Raw genomic sequence first — 25830 nt, 5'->3', positions numbered from 1 at the left:
GGGGCTGCCATCTCACCGTCAGATAGCTTCTCAACTGTAATCACGTAGGCTGAGTAAACCTTGAACCAGTCCTCAGATGCAGGTAAAAATCCCTGACCTGGCCGGAATTGAACCCGGGGCCTCCTGGTAAGAGGCAGGCACGCTACCCCTACACCGCGGGGCCGGCAATATGGATGATCCTGACCACTAATCAAGAAAGGTCACTGCAGCTCAATATCCTACAATAAAACTGTAGTCAAAATAGAGTTTGGAAAATGTGTATCAATCATATTCACCACTCCAGCAGTTCTAGTGTTAAAAATTGGATCAGACTTTTTATCTCAGTGTTTGACTGCCAGCCCTTCTATCTTAAACATGCTGGGACAATACAATTATTGAAGAGATATGTGATATAATGGCCACAGGAAGAGGCAGTTGTTTATAGATAACCTAGAGAAAAATGGGGAATAATAAACATGTTGTTACAAAACTTGTTAAACCATGTATATCCCTCCCCATCCCTGCATTTTTCAACAAAAGAATGGAATACTTTAAAATACGCTGTAAGGTGGTAACTTGATTTAGACTGAATTATTAACAAATATTTCTTAAATGCATTTTATTTTAAAAAAATACTTATTTAAAGATATAATACATTATTGTCAAACGTTAAGAAAACTTGATTGCAAATCAGTGAAGTCACACTTTGTGTAAAATATCATCTTAAAGAATTTTAAGTTGTTCCACTGCAGACCAAGTTCTGCTGTCCTTGTGAAGACCTGATGCTGTCTATGGGTCTTTATGCGCACAATCCAAGGAATATAACACTAGCCATGAGTCCGTATTTGTGATTTAGTTTCACTTTTTTCACAAATATCCAAGTTACAATGCTCAGCCACTGATGAAAACTTCTCGTTGATGAACTCCCACGAACACAGGCCCTTCTCACAACCTTCAATGTCCAGTGGTTTCTCAGACTCATAAAACTTCACTCTATTTCTCTCTCCTTCTGTACACCTACGAAGAAACATGGAGAAAAATGTAAGTTAATGGAGGAGCTGGATGAAAGAGCAGGATTACACATAACTTAAAGGTGAAACACATCATTCATTGAATAAAATATCTTCTCTCTATTCCTTCCTCCACATTGAAGATTTTATACAAAGGAAAGGGTAACTTGCTTGATCCAAATTCCTATAGAGGGATCGGTCTGGAGAATAATTTGTTAAAGATATTCACCAAGTTAATAACCACTCGACTGACGGAAGAAATTGAAACCAAACTTCGTGAAGAGCAATTTGGATTTAGAAGAGGAAGAAGTACTCTGCACACCGTAAGAAATCTACTGGACGATATACATGACATCTTACGACTACCAAGGGGTAAATTTCATACAGTGTTCATAGATTTCTCCAAGGCCTTTGATAATCTTAAAAGAAACATTATATCGTCGAAACTTGATTCTCTCACTATCCTGTCATCATTTCAGACAATATAACTTCATCGAGGGAGATCACGCAGACAAATGGCGTTCTACAGGGCGACCCTCTCAGTCCTTTATTGTTTAATGTAGCTATCTATGATGTGGTTCAAGCGATAAAAGAGGTGTCAAACGAAGTAACCATATACAGTAGAATCTCGTTAATCCGAACTAATTGGGACCGGAGTCTGTTCGGATTATGAAATTTTCGGATTAACCGGAAAATATTTCCTAATAATAATGTTATTGTTTTTACTTCCCACTAACTACTTTTACGGTTTCCAGAGACGCCTAGGTGGAGTAATTTTCTCCCACGAGAGTTCTTTTACATGTCAGCAAATCAACCAACACGAGGGTGACGTATTTGAGCACCTTCAAATACCACCGGACTGAGCCAGGATCAAACCTGCCAAGTTGGGGTCAGAAGGCCTGTGCCTCAACCGTCTGAGGAAAATAGTTTCTACAATACAGTACAATACATGCTGTAATTTGAAATGTCCATTCTTTAGCAGTTACATTAATAAAATATGGTATAAAATTACAGTAAGGTAGTTAAGAATCCTTAGAGGAGAAAACGACTAAAACTAGGTTAAAACTAGTCTCCTAAAACTGCTAAAATATGGTAACAGGTTACACTTTTGCATTGTTCCCGGGATGCGAAGAGCTGCTTGTGATGTTTAATAGTTCTGGCGCTCTCTCAGTGGTAGCACTGCAGGACGTGAACCCGTGACTCACTGATTGATGTTTATGAGATGCTGGTTTAATACTGTGTCTTCGAGTAGGTTCCAGTTACTACAGCAAAAGAAACTAACAGACTTTGTAAAGATAAACGATCAGTGATTTATGGTTTATTATGTGTAATTATGTTTACATTTATTCTAGTAAAATATGACTAATAAAATGCAAGTAAATTTTCATTCTATAGTATGTTCTTTCATTTCAATAAGGAGATTTTTTAAAAAAATTGAATATTTCAGTTCGGACTAACCGAACTTTCGGATTAACAGGACTCTAGTGTATTTGTATGCTGATGATATGGTTCTAGGATCACATGATGTTAAAGAACTATAAAAAGCACTGGATGCACTGGAGAATTGGACAGATACAAATGAATTGCAAGTGAACATTGAAAAGACTGACTACATGATTTTCAGGAAGAGAGGACGAATACCCTGAAGCGACAAAGTGACTTATAAAACGGAAACATTAAACAACGTAAACATTTTTAAATATCTGGGCTTGATGATGTAGACGACAGTAAACTCCTTTAGGCTTCATATTAGGCTACGTGCTGGAGCAACTATGAAAGCAATATTTGACATCAAGAATTTAAATAGATTATCTCTTAAGACGGCTGTGATCTTGTTTGACACAAAAATAATTCCTGTTTTAACATATGGACTGGAAATCATTTGGGATAAGCTAACAAAGAATGACCTACACACTCTAGAAAAATCAAAGCCCAATTCTTAAAGACAACCCTCTGTGTATCCAGATTTACTAGATCAAGACTGGTTTATGAACTTGCAAAGGAGTCTTTTTTAACTGAAGATTTGAGATTCAAGTTCGCTCTACCTTATACAGACCATTGGAAGAAACTCTTGGATGGAAGATTGGCCAAAAGGAATGATATTTGTACTGAATTCTATTCGACTGAAGTAATGACGAATAGAACTTGGACCAATACAAACCAGGATCTCTAACATTTTGTCAATTCTATGGCAATTCATGGATACCACAACAAACTCTGCAAAACTAAGATCTTTCATGAACCTGATGATAGTTGTGTGTGTGCACTGTGTGATTTGACTTGTCCTCGTTACCATGTTGTGGAATGCTCTAAGCGAAATAGGACTATAATAGGCTTATGCTTAAAATGACATGTAATCACTTTATATACATAAATTGTGTGCTCTATTAAAATTATTTATTATTCCTTCCTTTACAATACTTCCACAGTTCAACACTAACATTTTTATGTCATCCCTACTTCATTTCCAGATCCCTGTACCTGTATCACTGCAACCTAGCCACTCCGTTTCCCTGAATGTACCTTCCTATAACCCTTCTAAACAAATTTCCTAACTTATACGTACCACTGCAGCTTAAGCGAATGCCATCTGAGTGCATATCCCCATCTTCTACCTACCCATTAGGATCTAGAAATCTCACTCCTGGTTTCCCCACATACCCACTCCATAGTCTCATTTAAATGCATGTACTTTTCAATGTATGTATAATTTTTATTATCAAACAAGAGCACTTAATTACAAGGACATGTTTTGTTTTAGTTTTGGGACATCTTCAGCTTAGAGGACAATAACATAAAATGGCAAAGGACACATTATTTAAAACACACATAATGGTTATGTTAAAAGTTAAAAAGTGTTATATGGCACAGTTGTCATCTCTTTCTTCATAAAAAACGCTATGGCTTCATAATGTTATTCTATCTCACTGGTTTTTTATTCCTTAAATTGGTGAATAATTACATAATTTTATAGTAAAAGGTGAAATCATAGCTGTGAAAACTCTCCTCGATTGTAAAATGTAGTGCAATATAGATTTTTAGGTTCTTGAATCTTATGGTGTTGTTAGATGTCATAGGAATCTATAAAGAAAGAAATATAGTTTAATGAAAGAATGTGTTAATGTTGGCGGAATTCTTAAAAGATGTACGTACTCACTTCAGGGTGTCCACCAAATCGAGATTTTAAAATTCCCTGACATTTCCCTGTTTTCCAGACATAAAATCTAGTTTTTTCCCTGACACATGATGACAAAAAACATAATTATAAAGGAAGTGTCAGTAATATTAAAATACATTTTTAAAACTTAACATCCAAAAAAATAAATGAGCAATTAATGTGCATATTAAAACTTGGAAGTTTAATTTAGTCTGATTAAATTCACTTTAAGTTTTTTTTACATGTATTACCATTACTGCTTCAGCGAAGAAACTTCTTTGTAGCCACCAACGACTCGAGCTTCTGCCATCACCCTCCACTTCTTTTCTTCTAATTCTTTCAGCAACAAAGCGGCCATTCACTTATTTTTTTGCAAAGAATCTTCTACTTCCAAGATTTCACGTTTCTCCTTTAGATTTTGAACGTACAAAGCATGAGCACTCCTTGCAGCATGGAGCATGTTATTAATGGAGACCTTTTCAATTCCACCAGGGTTTGGGATAGAATCATATATTATTCTTTGTGCTACAAGGGATACTTGTAGCATGTTCTCTACTATAATTTCTTTATTAACAGGAAAACCACATTCAAGTGAAGAATTTCCATGAAACAATATTAGTATCATTTTGAGAAATGAAGCCAAATTTTCTGTTTTCAAATTTACTATTGGAAGAACAAAATAAGAAGTGCATACTTCATTAGTATCAGGATTGAAACAATGAACTACAAGATCCATTTGGCCTATCTGAGAAACTTTATTCAGTGACTCATCAAACCCAATGGTGAAATGTGTGCACTTACTACCCATCTCAAGAACTTGTTTATGGAAATAGAGAGCCAAACCATGAGTAATTGTATATGCAACTTTTGTTCTGTGCAGTTGAACTTTCGAAGCTGTTTCAGAGTCTGGAAACATTACTGGAAAAAACTGAGAATGCAATATAGGTCTAATTCATCGAGCTCACCATTCCCCAACAACACAGAATATTCAATAGTAAGCAGATCAAAACATTGAAAATTCGATTGATCAATCATATAGCTATTGATATTATTGATTACTTCACATTCGAGATCACACTAACTTTTCATTAAAATGTATTCCTGGCATAAAAAACATGCCCTAGATTAATGTTATAAAAACTGAAAAATGTGTTTGTATTACACGGATAAATACGGTATGTCAATTTTATCTGGCAGAAGAATGAATTTCCAGATTCTTTCCTGAATTCGCTGACATTTCCAGGTTTTCCCGTTAATTATCGAATTCCCTGACATTTCCCTGTTTCCCAGGTTTTCCATACGGGTGGACACCCTGCACTTCCCTGCTGACCCCTTTCAAATATGTCTCCACTCGCCTTGTTGATGACTGACTGCTAGCGTCAGGCAGCTGATCGGGTACAGGTATGGGAGGTGCAGCAGGAATGGGAAAAACGTTAATGATTGCTGCATTCACGAGTTGGTTTTGCCATTGAGAATGAACTTGTTCCTACACTTTATGAATTACTTTCGGGCATAAATGAAAGACTAACGACCCTGCGCCTAAAGCTCACAAATAATCAGCGAGCCACTGTAATTAGTGCTTATACTCCAACTCACCTCTGATCAAGACCAGAAAGAAGCATTTTATACCCAGCTTGACATGCGTCTAAGCAAAATACCCAAGGCTGATAAAATCATTCTCTTGGGAGACTTCAATGCCAAAGTTGGTAAGGAATCAGCACTATGGCCTGGTGTAATTGGTAAGTATGGTGTAGGAAAATGGAACTCTAATGGAACTATCCTACTCACCAAGTGCTCGGAACGTGATCTGGTTATCACCAACATCCTATTCCGACAGAAAGATAAGTTTAAGACATCTTGGCAGCACCCAAGGTCAAAACAATAGATTATGTCCTAGTGCGTGCCCGAGGCCATCGTAATGTCTTAATAAGTGATAACTAGCATAAAGAATGCAAAAACCCCAGGATCTGTCAACTGACTTCTGGAAAATTATAGAACTTCATGGAAAGGCGGTAACCTGAATAATGGAATTTTTCAATGCTATGATCTACTCTATGTTCCAGTTGAGTGGCTATCCAGTATCACAATACATACTGTATTTTCTTGCATAATTAACACCCTTACATAAATTATGCATCCTAAATTTTTTGGTTCACAGTGAGGAAAAAGAAATATTTGCATATTTGGCACATCCATTTTCTTGATGATACATCATGCGGTTTTGGATGTGTTTCGAAATAAAAATGTCAAATAGCAGATTTCCTTTGCAAAACCTGGGATTCCAAATACCACGCAACTTCTTGTTATCACCCCTTAGGAAGTACCACTGCACTAATTCAATAAGTGAACCATCACAGACCTGATGGTCTATTACAGTCTGGTAAAAACATGTTTTATGAGTGTTTCAGGTGCTCATGTGTTCTGTGGTCTCAGAATCCACAGTGAGCAAGTATTCGAGTAATACTGCATCATATAAACTTACAGTGATCAGTCTTGCCAAAACACATAGGAATAGGGCAGTGGGTCGCAAGTATTCAGTGTCGAAATGCAACGTGCATTACTGGTGGAAACAAAAAAACTACACTTCAAGTAACCAGCAAATCTTGCAAAGCATTTCGTGGCCCAGTAAGTGGCAAGTTTCTGCAAGTAGGAGGAGGATCTGCAGAAATATATGATTTTGTTACACAATGATGGATATGCTGTTTCACATGAATGTTGTGTTTTAGAGGATGAGAAACAGTTGCAGCACATGGGATCATTGTCTTGGATTTTAAGGTTAGCTGAGGCTGGATAAGGAATTTTATGAAGAAAAATGAACTTTCTCTTCGACAAAGAACATCATTATGTCAAAGAATAATGAATGATTTCAACAAAAAGTTGCTGACTTTCATCGCTTTGTGAATAGGAAGCGGGAAGTGAAGAAATATTTACTTTCCCAAATAGGAAACGCCATTCAGTTTTGATAAGTCACAACGTCAAACTATTGATTAAAAATGGACATCTAGTGAGTTTGAACCCCACTGTCAGCGGCCCTGAAGATGATTTTCCATGGTTTCCCATGTTCATGCCAGGCAAATGCTGGGGCTGTGCCTTAATTAAGACCACAGTCGCTTCCTTCCCACTCCTAGCCCATCATCGCCATGAGACCTATGCGTGTCGGTGCAATGTAAAGCAGATAGTAAACAAAAAAGTCCAATGCCTTGTGATTATCTCATAAGAATAAATAATTCTGGATTTGTGTGTGTGACAGTACCATATAATGCCTCTATGTATGCCTGCCTATCTATTTTCTGCTATGTGGTTGGGGATGGGGGATGAAGTGAGATGAAATATTACTTTTTTTTTTTTTTTGCTGGATGACCAACCTCAGTTGGTGAGCCGGTGAAGATGAAATGAATGATGGTGAATGAAACTGGGTAAGAAGGTGGGAGGAATCAGCTGGAGTTTATGAATAGGAACTGTCCCGACATTTGCTTGGAAGTGAAAAAGAGGAACCATGGGAAACCATTTTCAGAACAGCTGAAGGCGGGGTTCAAACCTACTCGTCTCCCATGACCCTTCTATCAACACATCCAAAACTGAATTATTCCAAATCCGAGGTACCTCCTCCACCCCTCCTCCACCCCCACGGCCAATTTCCTCATATTACTGAGATTCTACTGTATTTATATTATTAACATTCTAGTACTATATGAATTAACAATAAACATATGTCAGCTAGATCAATATAACAATCACAGCTAATTGTTAGTACACCAAATACACTTGTCTTGTATGCAGTGACAGTGTTAACAATACTAGAAAACCAGTTTTGAATAAAAAGACTGAAATAGAAGGAAGTAGTCCTACTTAATGTAGTGATAAAACTATAGAGGTCTTATTCCGGTGGCTTTGCCCATCCTATATGCTACTGTTTGGGTTGCCTGTTCAAACAAAGTCTGGGGTCATTCTGTTCATTTTCACAATTATTTTCTCCCTTTCTTTCCAACAATAGAGCCTTGAAAACATGTTTGTGGGAAAGTTATGTCATGCCGTGGACCAAAGTGATGGTTTTCTTATTTTTATTGTTGTCACCATGTTTCAGTGTTGTGCACTTAATTTTCTGATAGCATCTCTTCTAATAAATTCCAGTTCTTCCAAATCTATATGTTCTCTGCCCACAATGAGCTTTTTACCTGCTTTCCAGCTTCATTTACACTCATTTGGACGGACATTCTTCTTTACGGTAGATGTTTATGAGTGCACAGTGATATTGAAGCTGCCATAACATTCCTCACTGTATCTAACATAATATATCAAAGAGAAATGCACAAATTTAACTGCGTGAAATGAAAGCCTTACTAAATCCAAAGAATCACAGTTCTCTGAATTTTGAATTCTCATTTGCTCTAAGCATCCTTTTTTACACTGTGTAATTTTTCAAGGTTGCTTTGAGATGTCTCATTACAAAGGTACACTCTGCTACTGAAGTACTGGTACCACTGCCTCTAAATTTTTACCACACAATAAATATATTCACAGCTATAATAGAATTTTTACATTTAATAAATATTTACTACTTCACTGATCAATTAAAATGTAATAACTAAAAATATACATCTTTTAACAACACATGTGACATTCTCCAGGAAAGCATACCTTAAGTAACGTGACAAAATTTTACGCTACGAAGGAAAAAGCCGGGAAGGGGAAGAAATCAAGAAATATTGATTTTTAGACTTTGAGTGCCATCTGTTAGCCTGATCCTTGAACTACCTGATGAAAGGAGTGACAGTGATGTGACCATACGGAAAAGTCTTCAAAATAACCTTGGAAACAAGCTGTGCAGTCTAACAAACCCATAGCTTAAGTCACAATGGGAATTGAACATTGGCAACTTAAGATATGGTTTCTTAAATTAAGTTTCTGCATTGTATTCTTGTACCTAAATATGAAATAACCAGCTTGTGCATCAAGATAATGCATAGTTACAACTTAGATGTTTACTTGGCTGCATATTTTACAACTGGTAATTTTAACTAAGTTGGGCTGCTTGCAAAGGAGCCCAGTCATAGGTGGTGTGATTTGTTTCTTCATGGTGACATGTGCATCACACAAAATAAAAATAACATTACCATGTGGAGAGTTATGTCAGGTTTACATGAAGAAATACCTATTTCTTTTCTGCCAGTGGATCATAAGAATTTTTTTGTGACTGGACTTTTGGTCTCATGAAAAAGAAGTACTGTGTGACAGATATTGTCTCTGTCATTTAAGATAGCACCACTGAGTCAAAATTTAACAAAGATGTCACCAAAGGAAAAGAAACTGGCGACATGTTAACTTAATAAATATGTATGACTGGCAACATGGCTGGAAAAGAGTTCTTTGATCACATCTTTCAGTCATTTTGCTGTGAAAAAGAATATACCTGGGGTATTTTCATGTCAAAAAAAATTGGGCGGTCGAACTCTAATTGTGAAGATTGCGAGGCAGATAATCTTCCTCAGAATGTACCTAAGAAGTTGAAAGTAAAAGGCATGACTGCAGAAAGGATGAAATATCTGTTCAACAACATTCAAGAGAACTGCACAATAGAAACGGTGGATTCATAGTGCCAATGGCCAGGCAACATTAAGGCCGCTGATCCTGGGCCAAGCAGCGAGACAGATTGTGTTTGCAAAAGAACATTCTGTAAAAATGAGCAACAATTCAGTTTTGTTATTACAGGATACAAGATAGATTAGTAATGTAAATCATTTATCATTAATGGGATATCGACTGTGTGTAGTTTTAGATTGATTTTTTAAAATATCCACATTATTATTATTATTATTATTATTATTATTATTATTATTAATAATAGCATTACTACTCTTATTATAATTATTGTATCCTTATCCTATTTGTACATCTTAAGACAGAACTTCTGCGCATATGAGTGCTGCAAGACTAAAAACGATCTTTTTCACTTTTTTTCAAATTTTGAACCTGTTTACATATTTAATCTCTGGAGAATAACTCTTAAACATTTATGAAAATTATTTTAACATGCAAAACTGATATTCCTTTAGCCAGTGAAACAGACAGATTTTCATAAATCCTTAATATATTATCAGAGTACTATACCCACGTTCCAAATTGATTTTCTCAAAATTCAATAAATTCTGTCTTACAACTTCAAAGTTACGTAAAGTGATCAGCTTTTAAGCTAGAGACTTCTGGTTCTCATGAAAATATCCACAAATTTATCTACTGTCAAAATATAAAATAAACAAAAAAATGCTATTTTCCAACTTAAGGGTATGGTTTTATACAGAGTGTCGCATATAATGTTTTAGAAATAGCACAATTTAGAAGCTACATTAAAAATGGTAAAGTTGAAAATGTTGTAAATGTAGGATTAGGAAAGAGCTTGACTCACAAGGAAAGGGAGACATAAGAAAGAAATATTTTGATTCTTTTGTAACTGATGGAGGCATAAAAGTATTTCTATTATATTTTATTCTAACCTATTATAAATGTTACTCTGTATTTTGTTCTTACTTGAAGAAGACAGCCTCAATGTTGGTTGTAAATGCCCCCATGCTGCTCAAGTTCCAGCGACGGTATTGCATCGAATTGTAGTTTGTATCCAGGAGTGGCTCGGAGTCTTTGTGTAAACCGAGTTGAGCCTGAACCATGTGAATCATGGTGGAGTGACTGAAGTAGAACACACCAGCAGGCTCTTGGCTCCGTGTAACATTTTCTTCTGCCAACTTACTGTAATAAGAGAATTGTTTGTTGTGAGTTGACACATTGAACAAAACCTCCAGTCAGTCTCAAAGTGCAATATGGTGTCAAATTTCCCTAGGGAAAAAATCAAATGATCATAAATATCTTTTATATGTCTCTCAGCCACCACCATCCATCAACAGTTGCTAATTTCAGATGACCACCAACCATGAGACATAGCCTACACGGTTGACTGGTAACATTATCTGTCTATCTATCCATACTTTACAAGAACAGCCTGCACGATTGCTAGGTTACACTTCTGTCATACATTTTGTTACATTGCACTATTTTGTTACACAAATTTTCAGATGACTCCCCCCTCCCCCAGTTCTAAGACATATTTATGTCAATATAAATGATTTATAGTAGCAAACAATGTTGTCGCAGAAATTGATTTTAGTTACAGTCATCACTTGAACTATTGCTATTGCAAATATAAGATCGAATTATATTAAGCTAAATGAAATGGCATATGCCTTTTAGTGCCAGGAGTGTCCAAGGACATGCTCAGCTCACGAGGTGCAGGTCTTTTGATTTGACACTCATAGGTGACCTGCACCTCATTATGAGGATGAAATGATGATGAAGGCCCAGCCCCCATGTCAGTAGAATTAACCTATGGTGGTTAAAATCCCCAACCCTGCCGGGAATCAAACCCGGGACCCCTTTAACCAAAGGCCAGCACATTAACCATTTAGCCATGGAGTCAGACATATTAAGCTAAAGAAAAAGCTTGACAAAGAGGAAGGAATGTTATGCTGTTGCGAGGATTTATGAGGTAAATAAACTTTCATACATTTCAATTAATAGAAAAGGACAAAGAAGTGACAAATCAAGTCCTACAATCAATCAATCAATCAATCAATCAATCAATCAATCAATCAATCAATCAATCAATCAATCAATCCTGATCTGCATTTAGGGCAGTCGCCCAGGTGGCAGATTCCCTATCTGTTGTTTTCCTAGCCTTTTCTTAAATGATTGCTAAGAAATTGGAAATTTATTGAACATCTTCCTTAGTAAGTTATTCCAATCCCTAACTCCCCTTCCTATAAACGAATATTTGCCCCAATTTGTCCTCTTGAATTCCAACTTTATCTTCATATTGTGATCTTTCCTACTTTTAAAGACACCATCCAAACTTATTCGTCTACTGATGTCCTCCCATACCATCTCTCCACTGACAGCTCGGAACATACCACTTACATGTTATAATTCTCATGTTTTGGTCCATATTGAAATGTACAATGAAGTCAAATAAATATTAAAATTTATTTATTCCACCTATTCAATACATAAATAGAGATTTTAATTAAGAAATTAAATCTTGAATAAAATTATAGGGACATGTTTCGCCCTTTAGTTAAGGGCATCTTCAGCCTTAATCTCAATCTGAAAGGTAATTAATCAGGTACCTGATTGTATTGAAATTACATATGAAAGTGAGGATGATGTTGGAAAAGTGCTTCAAATGGTGAGCAAATGGTTAACAATAGTTATGATATTCTTAAAATGAAGCCTTAATAAAGTCTTAAAAAGCAAATAGTCATAAATTTATACACTTTCTTGAATGTCCTTGTTTAAAAATTGGTAACAAATTGTATACTGGTAATTTTATAAGAATGTAAATTGTTACATTAAACCTTGTAAAATGGCGCCCTGTGGAGGTTAAGGGCGTTAAAATAATGATAAAAGAAAAAAAATGTAGTTGATAATTCCAAATGGAGTATTAAAACATATTAAAGCTAGTAAAGAGACGTTACTGTTGCTCACTTCAAGTGAAGTTTATAATAAAATTGTTATGTTGGAACAAGTAAAGCGGGGCCTTGTGATGGTTGAGGATGTTAGAAAAAATTATCGGGTTTTGAACAGTTCAAACGTCAGGATAATGATGAAGAATGTAGTTGATAACTCCGAGTGGTGTTTAAACACAATTTTAAAAAATTTAGTAAAGAGACGTTTCTGCTGCTTAGAACAAGTGGGGTTTATAATAATATAAAAATGGTTAGACTGTTGTAACTCTCGTGCTAAGAGATAAAACTGTAGTCTTCTAAAAGCACGAGTGAAGAAGAGTGCTTGATGGACTTTTCCTATTTGTGAAACTCACAACCTGACTTTTATCCCCGTTTATCACAGAAGGATAGGAACACACATAATAGGATAAACATGATGTCAGATCTGTGAGAGAAGAGGGAGCAACAGCCTCAGTCCATAACTGTACTAATATCTCTGTTTTGATTTTGTTTGAAAGTGTTGTAAATACTGCTAGGTTGAGCTGAATCTGATTCCTGGTTCTGTATCAAATTTTCAATAGGTTTCTTTCATCTGCTACTCAGAACATGTAGTAAATTACTCTAAGAAAGAGAAGTGCTTGACATTAAACACACCATTTTACTCAGAAAATCATATTTTTACATGTTTATGTAAGTACTTGATAATTCATAATAATATGCGAGCCTCATGTTAGTAAAGAACTGATATCCTGCGAGTATCAGACCATTAACATTTTAAAAACTAACTACACGTTTGTTATTCAGATTTTCATATTAACCACTGCCACAATAAAATGCTGTCTGCAGGAAAAATGTAGAAAATCATATAACTTAAATTTATATCTGAAACTTGTTTCCATTGGTTTTTAGTTTTCCTGGAAAGTGGCCCAGAAAGTGGCCATATAAATGTCATTAGCCGAGGTTGTTCAGGTTGCGCGTGCAATCCAGGACACAGGACCCGGTAAGTACTTTTGAATTATGTATTAATAGTATCAGTTTTATTAAAATATTTTTATTCAATTATGGTTTACAATATCACTTTAAATACTTGAATACTATATATTGGACTGTGTAATATAGAAAAGAGAACTACTTTACAGAATACGTAGATCTGGAGCAGACTGGCTTCAAACGTCACCAATCTGTGCTAGGAGGTAAGCGACTCTCGACCATCTGTCGCTTCACCGCTCCCATATCTAACAACAGTGCAGTTTTCCTCACCTGCCTAATCAATAGCTGGAGGTTTAAATTATCAGCTATTAAGACTCTATCATCAGGGCCTCTCAAACGCCCAAAATCTCACGCGTGCACAGCGAGGCGCAAGAGCTCCGTGCACTGTGCATTGGTGCCGCTCGGATCAACGCTTCGTCTCTGGGCTACTCGGCTATGCTCGGCTCTACTCGGCTATACTCGGCGCAACTCAGCCCGGATTTGGAGCGCTACGGCGCAAGTGGGGGAGAGGGAGACAGGCGGAGCGAGCGAGAGAGGCGTGAGGAAAGAGAGAGTTAGCGCTATTGCTCCAAATCGAGGAGTGGGGGGTCTGCACTCTGGTCAACCAAGCCAAGTCGTCTTTTGCACCGTGCACAGTGCATGCACCCTGAGAGGCCCTGCTCTATCATCAACGTAATGAATGGTGTTTCTCCATAAATTCAAATAATATATGAAGGTGCTCTAATATGCAAGCCTCATGTTGGTAAGAAATGATGTGAGACAAAATTTCAGCTCTTTTGCATCTGTGGAGACTGTAAGAGAAGTTAGAGGGACATAAAACCATAAAACATTACTATATTTTTGTCTTTTTGAGAAATTAAATGGCGTATGGTTTTCAGTGCTGGGAGTGTCCCAGGACAAGTTCAACTCGGCAGATTCAGGTCTTCTGATTTGATACACGTAGGCGAACTGCGCATCGTGATGAGGATGAAATGATGATGAAGATGACACACACCCAGCTCCCAGGCAAGTGGAATTAACAAATTATGGTTTAAATTTTCGACCCTGCCAGGAATTGAACCCATGACCCCTGTGACCAAAGGCCAGCACACTAACCATTTACCCATGGAGAAGTTTTTCTGGAATATAGAAACTCATTACTACTGGTAGAGACTGATCTCTCGAACAGGAATTGTCAGTAAACATTAAGGTTTCCCCATGGCCAAAAAACCTGAAAACTCACTCTGGACAGTATTTAGCTGGCCATGAAATCCTACAACAATACATCATGTCTTTTCCTAAAGGTAACTTTGGGGAAGAGCATTTAGAACAATAAATTGGTGATTACTTTATGAACATTTAATTAATAAATTATACTTTTTTTTGTTCTTAAAATATTAATATTCACCTGAAACGCTCCATGAAGTCCTGGACAGGAGGACAGCCCAAGTACACATTGATCTTATTGCCATAGCCTTCCTCATAATAGGAGTGCATGTCTCCATAGTACTCCATAACCTGGAAAGAGAAGAGCTTGTTAGTCATTTACAAACTGAGAAGTGAAATACAGGAGAAAATACTTCAGTCAGTTAAAAAATTTAAACGTTGAAATAATGTTCTCAGTTTTCCCTCACCAATGGCCTGGCCATGATGACTGTTTGTAGTTTACTGTAAGTTGTGCCATGAAACGTCATTCAAATTGGGGTCAGGGGTGTCCAGAGAAAATTCAATACGATGCTTTTCATGTACTGAAAAAAGTTATAATAGCTCAAATATTATTACAAATACAGGAATGACCAGTCAGGCTCTATTTTTTCCTCTGCATTTGTCTGATATGGCTAATCTTTTACTATCTGTATATATCTTTACCTTTATATCTCTTTCCTTTTCCTGTATTTATTGGGCTTTCTTTTTATCTTGTACGTCCAACATCAAGACTGAAGTTCTGTCCAGATGGGTCTTAAGGCGACATTCCGGAGGTAAAAATCGATATTTTTGGTCATTTTGGTGAAATTTTTTAATCACTGAAATTTAAAGGATTGAGTTTCTTTTTCTTGTCACGAAGTTATTCTGCTGAATTCAAACAATTTATCACTGTAATAATGCTTTGTTTGCCAATTGTAATTTTATATTTAAATCCCATTTTTCTTCCATAATATTCTGCCAAATGTAACAAAATTTGTATGGTATATGTATCACAGCTATGTTAAGAAACCTGCATATGGAATTTTTGATTGCAGAACTTTTTCGAGTAGTAGGGATTTTTAAGTAAAAAATTTTAGAATGTAAAAATTAGACAAACTTTAATACGATATACCTCCTTATATAAATTATGTCAAGAAAATCAATATGTAGTGCTTTTAAACGAAGTTTTATCTACCTAATTACGAATTAACATGTTAATTAAATTTCATAAAAAAGTGGAATTAAAAATTTCGAAAGAAAAACATTATGTTGGAAAAACTATTAATTGTATATGAAAGAAACATTCGTGATACCTTTACTTTTATGTAGGTAGCTGCCTCTGTGGATCAGTGGTAGAGTGTCGGCCTCCGGATCCCAAGATAGTGGATTCAAACCCGGCAGAGGTAGTCGGATTTTTGAAGGGCGGAAAAAAGTCCATTCGACACTACATGCCGTACGATGTCGGCATGTAAAAGATCTCTGGTAACACATTTGGTGTTCACCCGACAAAATTAATTAAATCTCAGCCATAGACGCCCAAGAGAGTTTCGGTTTACTCGGTCTGCCATCTAGTGGGCATAGAGTAAGACGGAACGTCGAAATTGACGAGCAGACAGCCAGATGGTGTCAACTTGAAATGTCTGCACACGGTAGCTGAGGCCATATGATTATTATTATTATTATTATTATTATTATTATTATTATTATTATTATTATTATTATTATTATTATTATTATTATTATTATTATTATTATTATTATTATTATTATTTTATGTAGGTGACATTCCCACAAAGTTTTGTGGAAATCCATGCATTAGGTAAAAATATATTTTAATCTCCAGAATGTCACCTTAAGTGATGAAGTTGGGAAGCAGAAACACGCTTGTCCAGAACTGAGAAGAAATGAATGTAGAAAAACCTTGGATGATAATAATAATAATTATTATTATTATTATTTTACATCCCATTAATGATTTTTAGAGACATTGAGGTACTAGAAATATTGTTTCTAAAGAAGATTTCCTAAAAATGTTAGTATAGATCTAATTTAAAGTGTTCTATAGAATTAGGCTATTTCTAACTTTTACATGTTATACAAGATAATAAGTTTGTCACTATGTGGATTTGGCATATCGAGCTCTAACCCCAATAAACTGGGGAAACTATTTCTTCTTCTTCTTCTTCTTCTTCTACTACTACTACTACTACTACTACTACTACTACTACTACTACTGCTGCTGCTGCTGCTGCTGCTGCTGCTGCTACTGCTGCTGCTGAAACTTTTTCATTCCATCCCTGAAGGGGACAGCTGGCCTAGATTGTAACGCCATCTCTCAGGCTAGGAAGATGTGATATGGTGAAGGAGATGTTCGGAGAAGCTCAGGGGGTTGGCGACCATGGCCTGTAGCAGGAAATATCCCAGCATTCGCCTTAGTGCAGGAGAATGAAGAATAATGGAAAACCATTCTCAGGACAGCCGATTGTGGGGACCAGCCCCTTACTGGAATGCAGAGGGGTAGAGCCGCGGCCACCCTTCCTCTGTTCGGTTGGTTGGTCGGAGTGCAGAGGTGTAGAATCACGGACCAACCGCGCCACTCGTAGGCCGACCTTGGGAAAATGGCTGAGTAGTAGTAGTAGTAGTTTAGGTCAGTAGGTAGCCTACCTATTCATAGTCATAGATTGAATCATAAAATCCATCAAAGGACATTGCAAAGAGCCTAGCACACCAATATTTACAGATGATGTTCGGATCTGGGGAGAAAATGAAGCAGAAGTACAGGAGAAACTAAATCTATGGAATGGCAAGTTTAAAGATTATGGACCAAACATCAGTAAACATAAACTATTGAAATGACTATCAACAGGAAAGGCACAGATTCAAACATTTTTCTAGAGGGAACTCTGTTACAATCTGTTTGTAACTTCAAATACCTCGGAAGTGTCATTTCAAAAGATAACACAATAAACCAAGAAATACTTAACAGGGCTCAGAAAGCTTCTCAATTTTATTTTCAAGTGAGAAATCTGCTGTGGGATGATAAAATACCCTAGAAAGCAAAACTGACCATGTTTCATACTTACTTCATTCCAAGTCTCACCTATGGACTCAAAACATGTACCCTATATAACAAGGCTAATAGTATAATCCAGCCAACAGAAGTGAAATTCATCAGAACAATGAAGCAAAAGACCAAGAAAGATAAGATTAGAAATGAAGCAAACAGGAAGGGGGTTCGCATCAAAATACTTGTTACCGAGCTTTTAGGAAGACGCAGGCTACAATGGTTTGGATATGTTATGAGGATGGACAGAACGAGAACAGCAAGAATTACTTTGACAGAGAAGTGAAAGGGGAGAGGCCAGTAGGAAGGCCATATATGGATAGACACAGTGAAATTAGAGGTCAACAATGGGAACAACAGGAACAGAAACTATACTTTGACAGGAAGAAGTGGCAAGGGCTTGTACACCACACCTGGTAAACTGGAGCTGGAAAATGATGATGATGATGAGGTAACCTACCCTGTAGCATACAGGCTATACATTGCTTTCAAGAAAATGAAGAGTTCCTATACTTTATTTTCTAGAAAAAGCCTTGCTTTTATGCAGAGGCACTGCATGAACAACTCAGCAATATGTTATATGCATGTATTGACTCATGAAAATAGTTCCCCATGTCATTAAATGAAATAAAAATCAAGTTTGGAATTTAATACAACTAAATATTCAGCTGGTCTTGCAGTCTTGAACCTTCCCCATACTAGCTGTTGGAAGGTCCATCCAGCTTATGTGAGAAATATTGAGCTATCTGATGGTGAAATAATATTCGTCCAAGAGTAACAACAGAGCAGATTTGTCGTTCTGACTACATGCCACCTTGTAATCTGTAAGCCTTTGGACTAAGCAGCAGACGCTTGGTAGGGCAAGGCCTTTTAGCGCTGTAGTGCCATGGGAGTGGGGGGAATTAATATTTGATCAGAGGACCTTCATTTTATATATAATGTAAAGCACAGGGTATGTGAATTTCCATTTTATAAAATCTCACTTGATTGATCAGAATATGAATTTCACTCAGCTGCCTAGCTGTGGAGCATCTATTGCTGGCTATCTAAGTTTCAGTAAGTTGTTGAGATCCTGGTGCACGTGATATGTTACTGCAAAGCACTGTATTCTCACTGGCAAGTAAAAGGAATACAACAGGATCTCCTTGGAAGCAGACTAGATGTAAGGTATGTACAGAAATAATTACCTTAAGTTCATCCTCAGAGAAGACAGCACACCATGGAGAGAGCCGCTCCACATTCCAGGCTTTATCAAAACGACACATGTCGTACATGGTTCTCAGCTTTTCTGGGAACAGAAGACAAATAAAAAGCTGCTCAAATATTTCAGTATATTAGTTAATTCTTGATTTATTTAAGCATTATTATTAATATTACAGAACTGCAATGCTCACTACTGTTTTAATTTTAATAACAAGTAAGGCAGTCCTTTGAACAATATGAAATACAATTTTTTTTAATGTTCTCATAATTATGATCCTTATCTTTTAACTCTTAGTGATTCAGTCATTCACTCACAGGAAATCCCATTTCTGATAAAATCGGTAGTCAAGAGGACTGGGTTACTGTCCACAAAAACCTGGGAAACGCTGACTCAGAGGATTTTATGACAAAAGACAATGATTAGATGATATTAGATGATAACCTACAGGGTAGGTTACCTCATCATCATCATCATTTTCCAGCTCCAGTTTACCAGGTGTGGTGTACAAGCCCTTGCCACTTCTTCCTGGTTCCCACACAAATGAACGCCCTCACAACAATGAGCATGGTCAGAAAATTTATCAGTGACCGAGCAGCGTGGCCACACACGTTAACGTGTTATGGCTACGGAGCCAGGTTCTGCATTCGGGAGGAGGATGGGTTTGAACTCCACCTGCGGCTGTCCTGAGAATGGTTTTCTGTGGTTTCTCATTTTCACTTCCAGGCATATGCTGGGACAGTTCCAATTCATAGCTGATTTCTTTGACCTCCTTACCCAATCTCATTCACTGTCATTGATTTCATCTTCATTAGCTCCTCAACTGAGGTTGGCATCAGGAAGGGCATCCAGACATATACCTATCATCTCACCTCATCCCCGACCCTGTATCAAGAATGGGTCTAAGGGGTAGACAAACACAAATTGAGTCGTTTTATCTTGAATATTTATAACATTCCAAATAATGCACTGAAAAAATTCTTAAAATAGAATGAACATGTATGCTTAATGAATATGTAAAAAATAGTACTGACTGGCTGATTGAATATTAGACCAGCAATGTTGTCATCATTGCTACGACCCCCCCCCAAAGCATCACTGTCTTAGGCAAGATGATGGACTCGTGCATCTTCTGTCCAGTCAGACTCTTCATTTGGTCCACCCATAGAGTTGGTGTTCGTTGTCTTGGTTGACTACCATCAACTCTTCCCTCTGCAATAAGTTTATCCAATGCTTCTGATTTCCTGGCTACGCATCCAAAGTATCTGAGGTACTGCTGGCTCCCACTGGTTGACAGTCTCACCTTTATGTTAACCCGTTAAGCGGTGAGGTGTTAAACGAGAAACTCTTGCATTGTGGGAAACCAATTTCAAAACAGGTTTTCTTTAAAAGAGAAATAGTTTTTTTCCAATCTACACCTGCTTAAATGTTATATTATGTTGAACTTTGCATAAAAGTATATGTTAAAATTTAAATTGCATTATTATTTACATATAAAACAATTTTGCAGTTCGTTCAGCGTCAGCTCAAAAATTGCATATGTGCCATTTCATGTTTACTTTGAATGTTAGACATGCCATGCCATCGTCCCCCCCCCCCCCCCCACTCCTCATGTCCCCTCCCACTCTCCAACCCTCCAAAAGGGCCATATGACTTGTTTCTAAGCATCCCTGTGTAGCTTATATTAATAACACACAAATGAAAAATTATCAAATACTCCAAATGATAGAGACAAATTCTTTCAAATATCACATTTTCTTGACATACAATAGAAAAATATTCTCACATCATAGGCCTATCACTTGCCATTGTAGAGAACAGCGAGTAATCCATGATTCATTCATCACGATTTTGTCCCTACGGTATACAAAATTACACTACACTATTCAACACTATTTACACTCAGTAACTACCACAAATGACTGGAGAAAAAATTTGAAAAAAATCTCTTTCAGGATGGTCACTGATAGTTGCTGGCACCCAGATTTGAACAGCAGTCGCCAAGTGTACACTACGAACTTCTTAAATTCTCCGAGCACAGAACCTGAGACACATTGGCATATTTGCAATGCTTATACTTCAGCTGTGTGGTAAAGCCTGAAGCAAGGAGACGACACAAAGCAACATTGTATAATGCACAACAATACTGAGTGTCCTGCTGCTGGTCTTTTGCCATGCAAACAACACATCTCTTTTTTAAATACAGTCTTGATTCTGAGGGTGGAATGAAATCTCAAAAATGCCTTCTCAAGAATTAAGTTGACAAATCAATGGGTGTGGATCTCATAGACGTAATTGGCAAGGCTGCATTAGGGGTAGCGTTTGCATACCTCTGAAATAGTTTCTGCACAATCTGAATGTGAAACTAACTCCAACTGAGTGAATTTTCTGCCATGTTTTTTTATATATCACGAAAGCATTGAACATTGTTATGTCCAGTAGGTGTCTAAAAGTCTGGTGGTAATAATTCTTCATTTTTTTTTTCACCCTACTGTATGGCATGATACATTGGTCCAATAAGTCCACACCTCCCATTGAGTTGTACTCAATACATACAACTGGCTTTTCTTTGGTTCCTCCTTTCTTGTTTAGTACAGTGTGCATTTCCGCATCATGAATACTACTCAACATGCAGCCATCTCTCTTATCTCTCCACTTCAAGGCCATGAACTTGTTTTTATAGGCAAAAACCACCTCTTGTTTTTTCAATTTTTTCACCATGATGCCCTTTGCAAGATTTTTTCTGTCGAATTTTACGGTACCGACAGCGTCTGTCTGAAACTCACTTTGCTGATCAAAGAGTTCTGGGCTACTGTAATAGCTATTTATCACTATGAGGTATCTCTTATTTAGAAGAGGTTTGGCTGAAGCAAACAAAACTCATTTCCTAGCTCAGTTTCCTTGCCTGTGATATTCCACACATATTCTGTTTTGGCCTCATATAATTTAAAAGATTCCATCGCAAAATGTGCTTTTTTTTTCTTCTTAAGAATGTACATTTTCCATTCCAAGCGATTTTTCCAAAGGAGTAAACTTTTGTCAATAAAGAGACAATCATCTGGCAAATAGGAGGCTTTAAATTTTGGTACTAGGCTGTCTAAAACTGGCTTCACTTTGTAGAGTTTCGGGGATACTTACCAAACTTAAGTCTCACTATCAGAGAAATATAAACATTTCAGAAGAAGGAAAAGACGTTTCTCGGACATGGTCTTGTAAAATACAGGTGTAGCAAACAATCTGTTGTGTGAAAAATAATCGGATAACTTCAGCTTTTGAATTATATCCTGAAGAGAAGAGATCCAAAATGAGTTTTATTTCTTCCTTGTTAGTAGAAACCCAATCCTTCTCCCTCCTACTTCTTTTCAGTTTAGCTATTCCTGTACTAGCTTGTATTGACTGCTAAGCATACAGATTAGTTTGTTCTGCAATAAGTTGACACAGTCCATCATGAATGACATGCTCATATATTTCATCTGGTTCTTTTTTATTTAAAAGTTTGCCCTGAATTCCACTTTTGTATGTAGCTGGAAATTGGGCTCTCATACATCTCTTACATCCCAATTAATATGTGGAGTGGAAGGCAAATCACTCACATTTTCTGACTCGTTACTCTCATCAGAGCTTGAACGTGGCACCTGTCTGCGGCATCTAGGTAATAGGCCTGCTCCGACAGAAGTACTCATGCTTGGAGCATGACTTTGGTTTTCAAGTCATTTATTTCCAAGCCATATGTCTTACTCTGGTCGTCTAATTTCACCATATTAGCTGTCAGTTCAACATGATCTTTGGCAATATAATATAATTTCGTGTGGCTATTTCTAGCCGAGTGCAGCCCTTGTAAGGCGGACCCTCCGATGAGGGTGGGCGGCATCTGCCATGTGTAGGTAACTGCGTGTTATTGTGGTGGAGGATAGTGTTATGTGTGCTGTGTGAGTTACGGAGATGTTGGGGACAGCACAAACACCCAGTCCCCGGGCCATTAGAATTAACCATTGAAGGTTAAAATCCCCGACCCGGCCGGGAATCGAACCCGGGACCCTCTGGACAGAAGGCCAGTACGCTGACCATTCAGCCAACGAGTCGGACATCTTTGGCAAGTATAAGAGTGGCATCCATATGTCAAAGGTTGTTGACTTTCTTTCCACCAACTGAAATTCCTCCATCCCATTAATTCATTGTATTAAACACTAAATGACAAACCAATTCCAACACATGTCTCAATATTTAGCTTTACAATATAATATGGGTTCACAGTAAGACTGTATGAAACATATGTTGCTTTGAGGTTATCTCTCATTCTGGGTTTTGTTTTGGGGTGAAAGCACCAATTTGAAATAAAAGCACTTGCTTTCCTTTTCTTTACTCACTTGGTTCTTTAATTTACATGTCTGAACTATTCCCATTTATTTTCATGGTATTCAACAGAAATATTCATGGTACATGTATATGTCAACCTCTTGGACCAGTTTCCTGATATAAGGTCTGGGACGAGTTGAAATTAAATTATATGCAATGTTTTTATGCCTGGATGCCCTTCCTGATGCCAACCTCAGTTGAGGCATTAATGAAAGTAGAATCAACGATGGTGAACAGAATTGGGTATGGAGATGGAAGGAGTCAGCTTTGGCATATGAATAGGAACGGTCTGGTTTTATACGTATACGAAGAGCCACATCTTGTAAAAGAAGGCTAAACCTCACACGACCAGAAAGAGGTTAGCCATTCAGAGGAAGTTTGAAACAGAAGGACCTGAAATAAAATTTAAAATTGTAGATGCACACTTTATTTTTAGTGACATTATTAGAATTTCAAAAAAGAAAGAGATGCTTATTTTATATAAAATATTTTTGGTTTTTATGTCATTTTAAGTATTTAAATTAGATGACAGGTCTTGTATTTTAATTATAACTTATTTAGAGTATATTGTGAGGGTGAGGAGGCTCGGTATCAAGTCCGTAAATTATTTGGTGAAATGTTTGGTCACTGATGAAGAAATTAAGTGAAATTCATGAAACATGTACAGCATTTTATTAATATAGATTAAATAACTTTTTATAGTATTGACAAGGTGAACATAGATCTTTACCAGTGATTTTCAGTGGTGTATTGGAACAGAAAATGCGAAACCACAGAAAACCATTCTCAGGACAGCCAAGGGTGGGGTTTGAATCTACTCACCCCGCAATGCAGAGCTTGGCTGTGTAGCCACAGTGTGGCCACTCCACTTGGTTGAAATATCCATATTAATAGGAAATGTTTAACAGTAGGCAGTTTGGTGAACTCTATCTTGGTAATAACACTGTTTCTAAAGTGAACTTGTTGCTTGGAAAAGGTAATTCGTCTACAGCTGCAAATATTTCATGAAACTAGGGATGGGTCCAGTTAGTTCATTTTCTCAAACTAGTTCATTAGATACTGTTCATAGCCTTGACTCATTCAAACTAACTACAGTAGTTCAAATGAATGAGGTAGTTCATGAGGTGATATCAAAGAAACAGCCCTCACGTCACTTCGTTCAAATGAACGAGTTAGTTTATTATGAGCACGAACAGAAAACAGCTACACAATGCCGCCGCCAATCTGCCTAAGTGAAGAAATGGTATCTACAAGAGACGGAGAGACAGATAAGCTTTCTAATTTTGTATAACTCCTTCTCCCCCAGCTAAGAAGTGTGAGAAATGTGCTGTCACGTGACCATTGACACGTCATGCCATTGGCCATTTGTGTGCAAGCTTATTTGTCGTTTTAATGAACGAGGTAGTTCATTTGTGCTGTCTTCATGGAAACAGCTCTTGGGCACCTTGTTCAATGAACAAAGTCATTCAAATGAACGAGGTAGTTAATTTGTGCTGTCTACATGGAAATAGCTTACGCGGCACTTCATTCAATGAATGAGGTAGTTTATTATGAGCATCTTAGCAACAGCATAGCGGCGCGAGCTAGTATGTATATTTTATGATAGATGGTCCTTGCTTAGGTCTTTGTCCTCCCTTAATATTAACGACAAACCATATAACGAAACTGTAAAAACTATTTTCAGTTTCAACTCAGTTATAAATTAGCCTAAAACTTATAAGAAAAACTGTTATTCATTGTTCAGATTTACTTAATTCTATTTAAGTAACAGAAAAGAACAAAAATGTGACAAATAAAGAAATTACAGAATGATGGTAACATGAAAAGGAACTCATAAGATAAACACAATGACAGATCAGTGTGTGAATAGGGAGCAACAGTAGGAGGAGATGAGGACAAATATGAAAAAAATAAATAGAAATGAATAAAAGGATAAGGATAATCTCCACACCATAGTCTTTAAACACATCCTTCCCCATTCTCATACATCTGTTCCTTGTCAGCCCCCAGTAAGGATAAGGATAATCTCCACACCATAGTCTTCAAACACATCCTTCCCCATTCTCGTACATCTGTTCCTTGTCAGCCCCCAGCAAGCGCTTTTCTGCTTCCCAGCTTCAGCTTTCCTTGAGGGGCCATCAGGACACACCTTCAGTCTTAATAGAGGAAGTGTAGAATAAGAACTACTACCACTACTACTGATAAATTGTTCTCATTTCTCCGCTGAAGGGGGAGGCAGGTCTCTTAGACGATGATGTCGTCTCTCAGGTCAGGAGATTTGTTATGGTGAAGGAGATACTTGTAAAAGGTGAGGGAGTTGGCGGCTGTGGCCTATACTAGGGACTGTCCCAGAATTCATTTTAGTGCAGGAGAATGAAAAGCCATTCACAGGACAGTCGACGGTGGGGACCAGCCCCTTT

At 37.2% G+C, this 25830-nt stretch overlaps 1 protein-coding gene across 1 annotated transcript in view; it reads right to left on the bottom strand.

The window, feature by feature from the left end:
- Positions 1-581: 581 nt before the first annotated feature.
- The window catches only part of LOC136875975 (multiple inositol polyphosphate phosphatase 1), a 75053-nt gene continuing 49804 nt past the window's right edge, over positions 582-25830 (bottom strand). Inside the window, exons 6-9 of the mRNA XM_067149590.2 lie at positions 19041-19141; positions 15013-15122; positions 10672-10887; positions 582-996 (exon numbers count right to left, since the gene is read on the bottom strand). Coding sequence (XP_067005691.2) covers positions 807-996; positions 10672-10887; positions 15013-15122; positions 19041-19141 — 617 coding nt within the window. The 3' untranslated portion in view covers positions 582-806. The remainder of the gene's footprint in view (positions 997-10671; positions 10888-15012; positions 15123-19040; positions 19142-25830) is intronic.

This window comes from Anabrus simplex, chromosome 6, assembly GCF_040414725.1.
Source record: "Anabrus simplex isolate iqAnaSimp1 chromosome 6, ASM4041472v1, whole genome shotgun sequence".
NCBI classification, from domain to species: Eukaryota; Metazoa; Arthropoda; class Insecta; order Orthoptera; family Tettigoniidae; genus Anabrus; species Anabrus simplex.
This window is presented reverse-complemented; position numbering and strand designations above follow the sequence as displayed.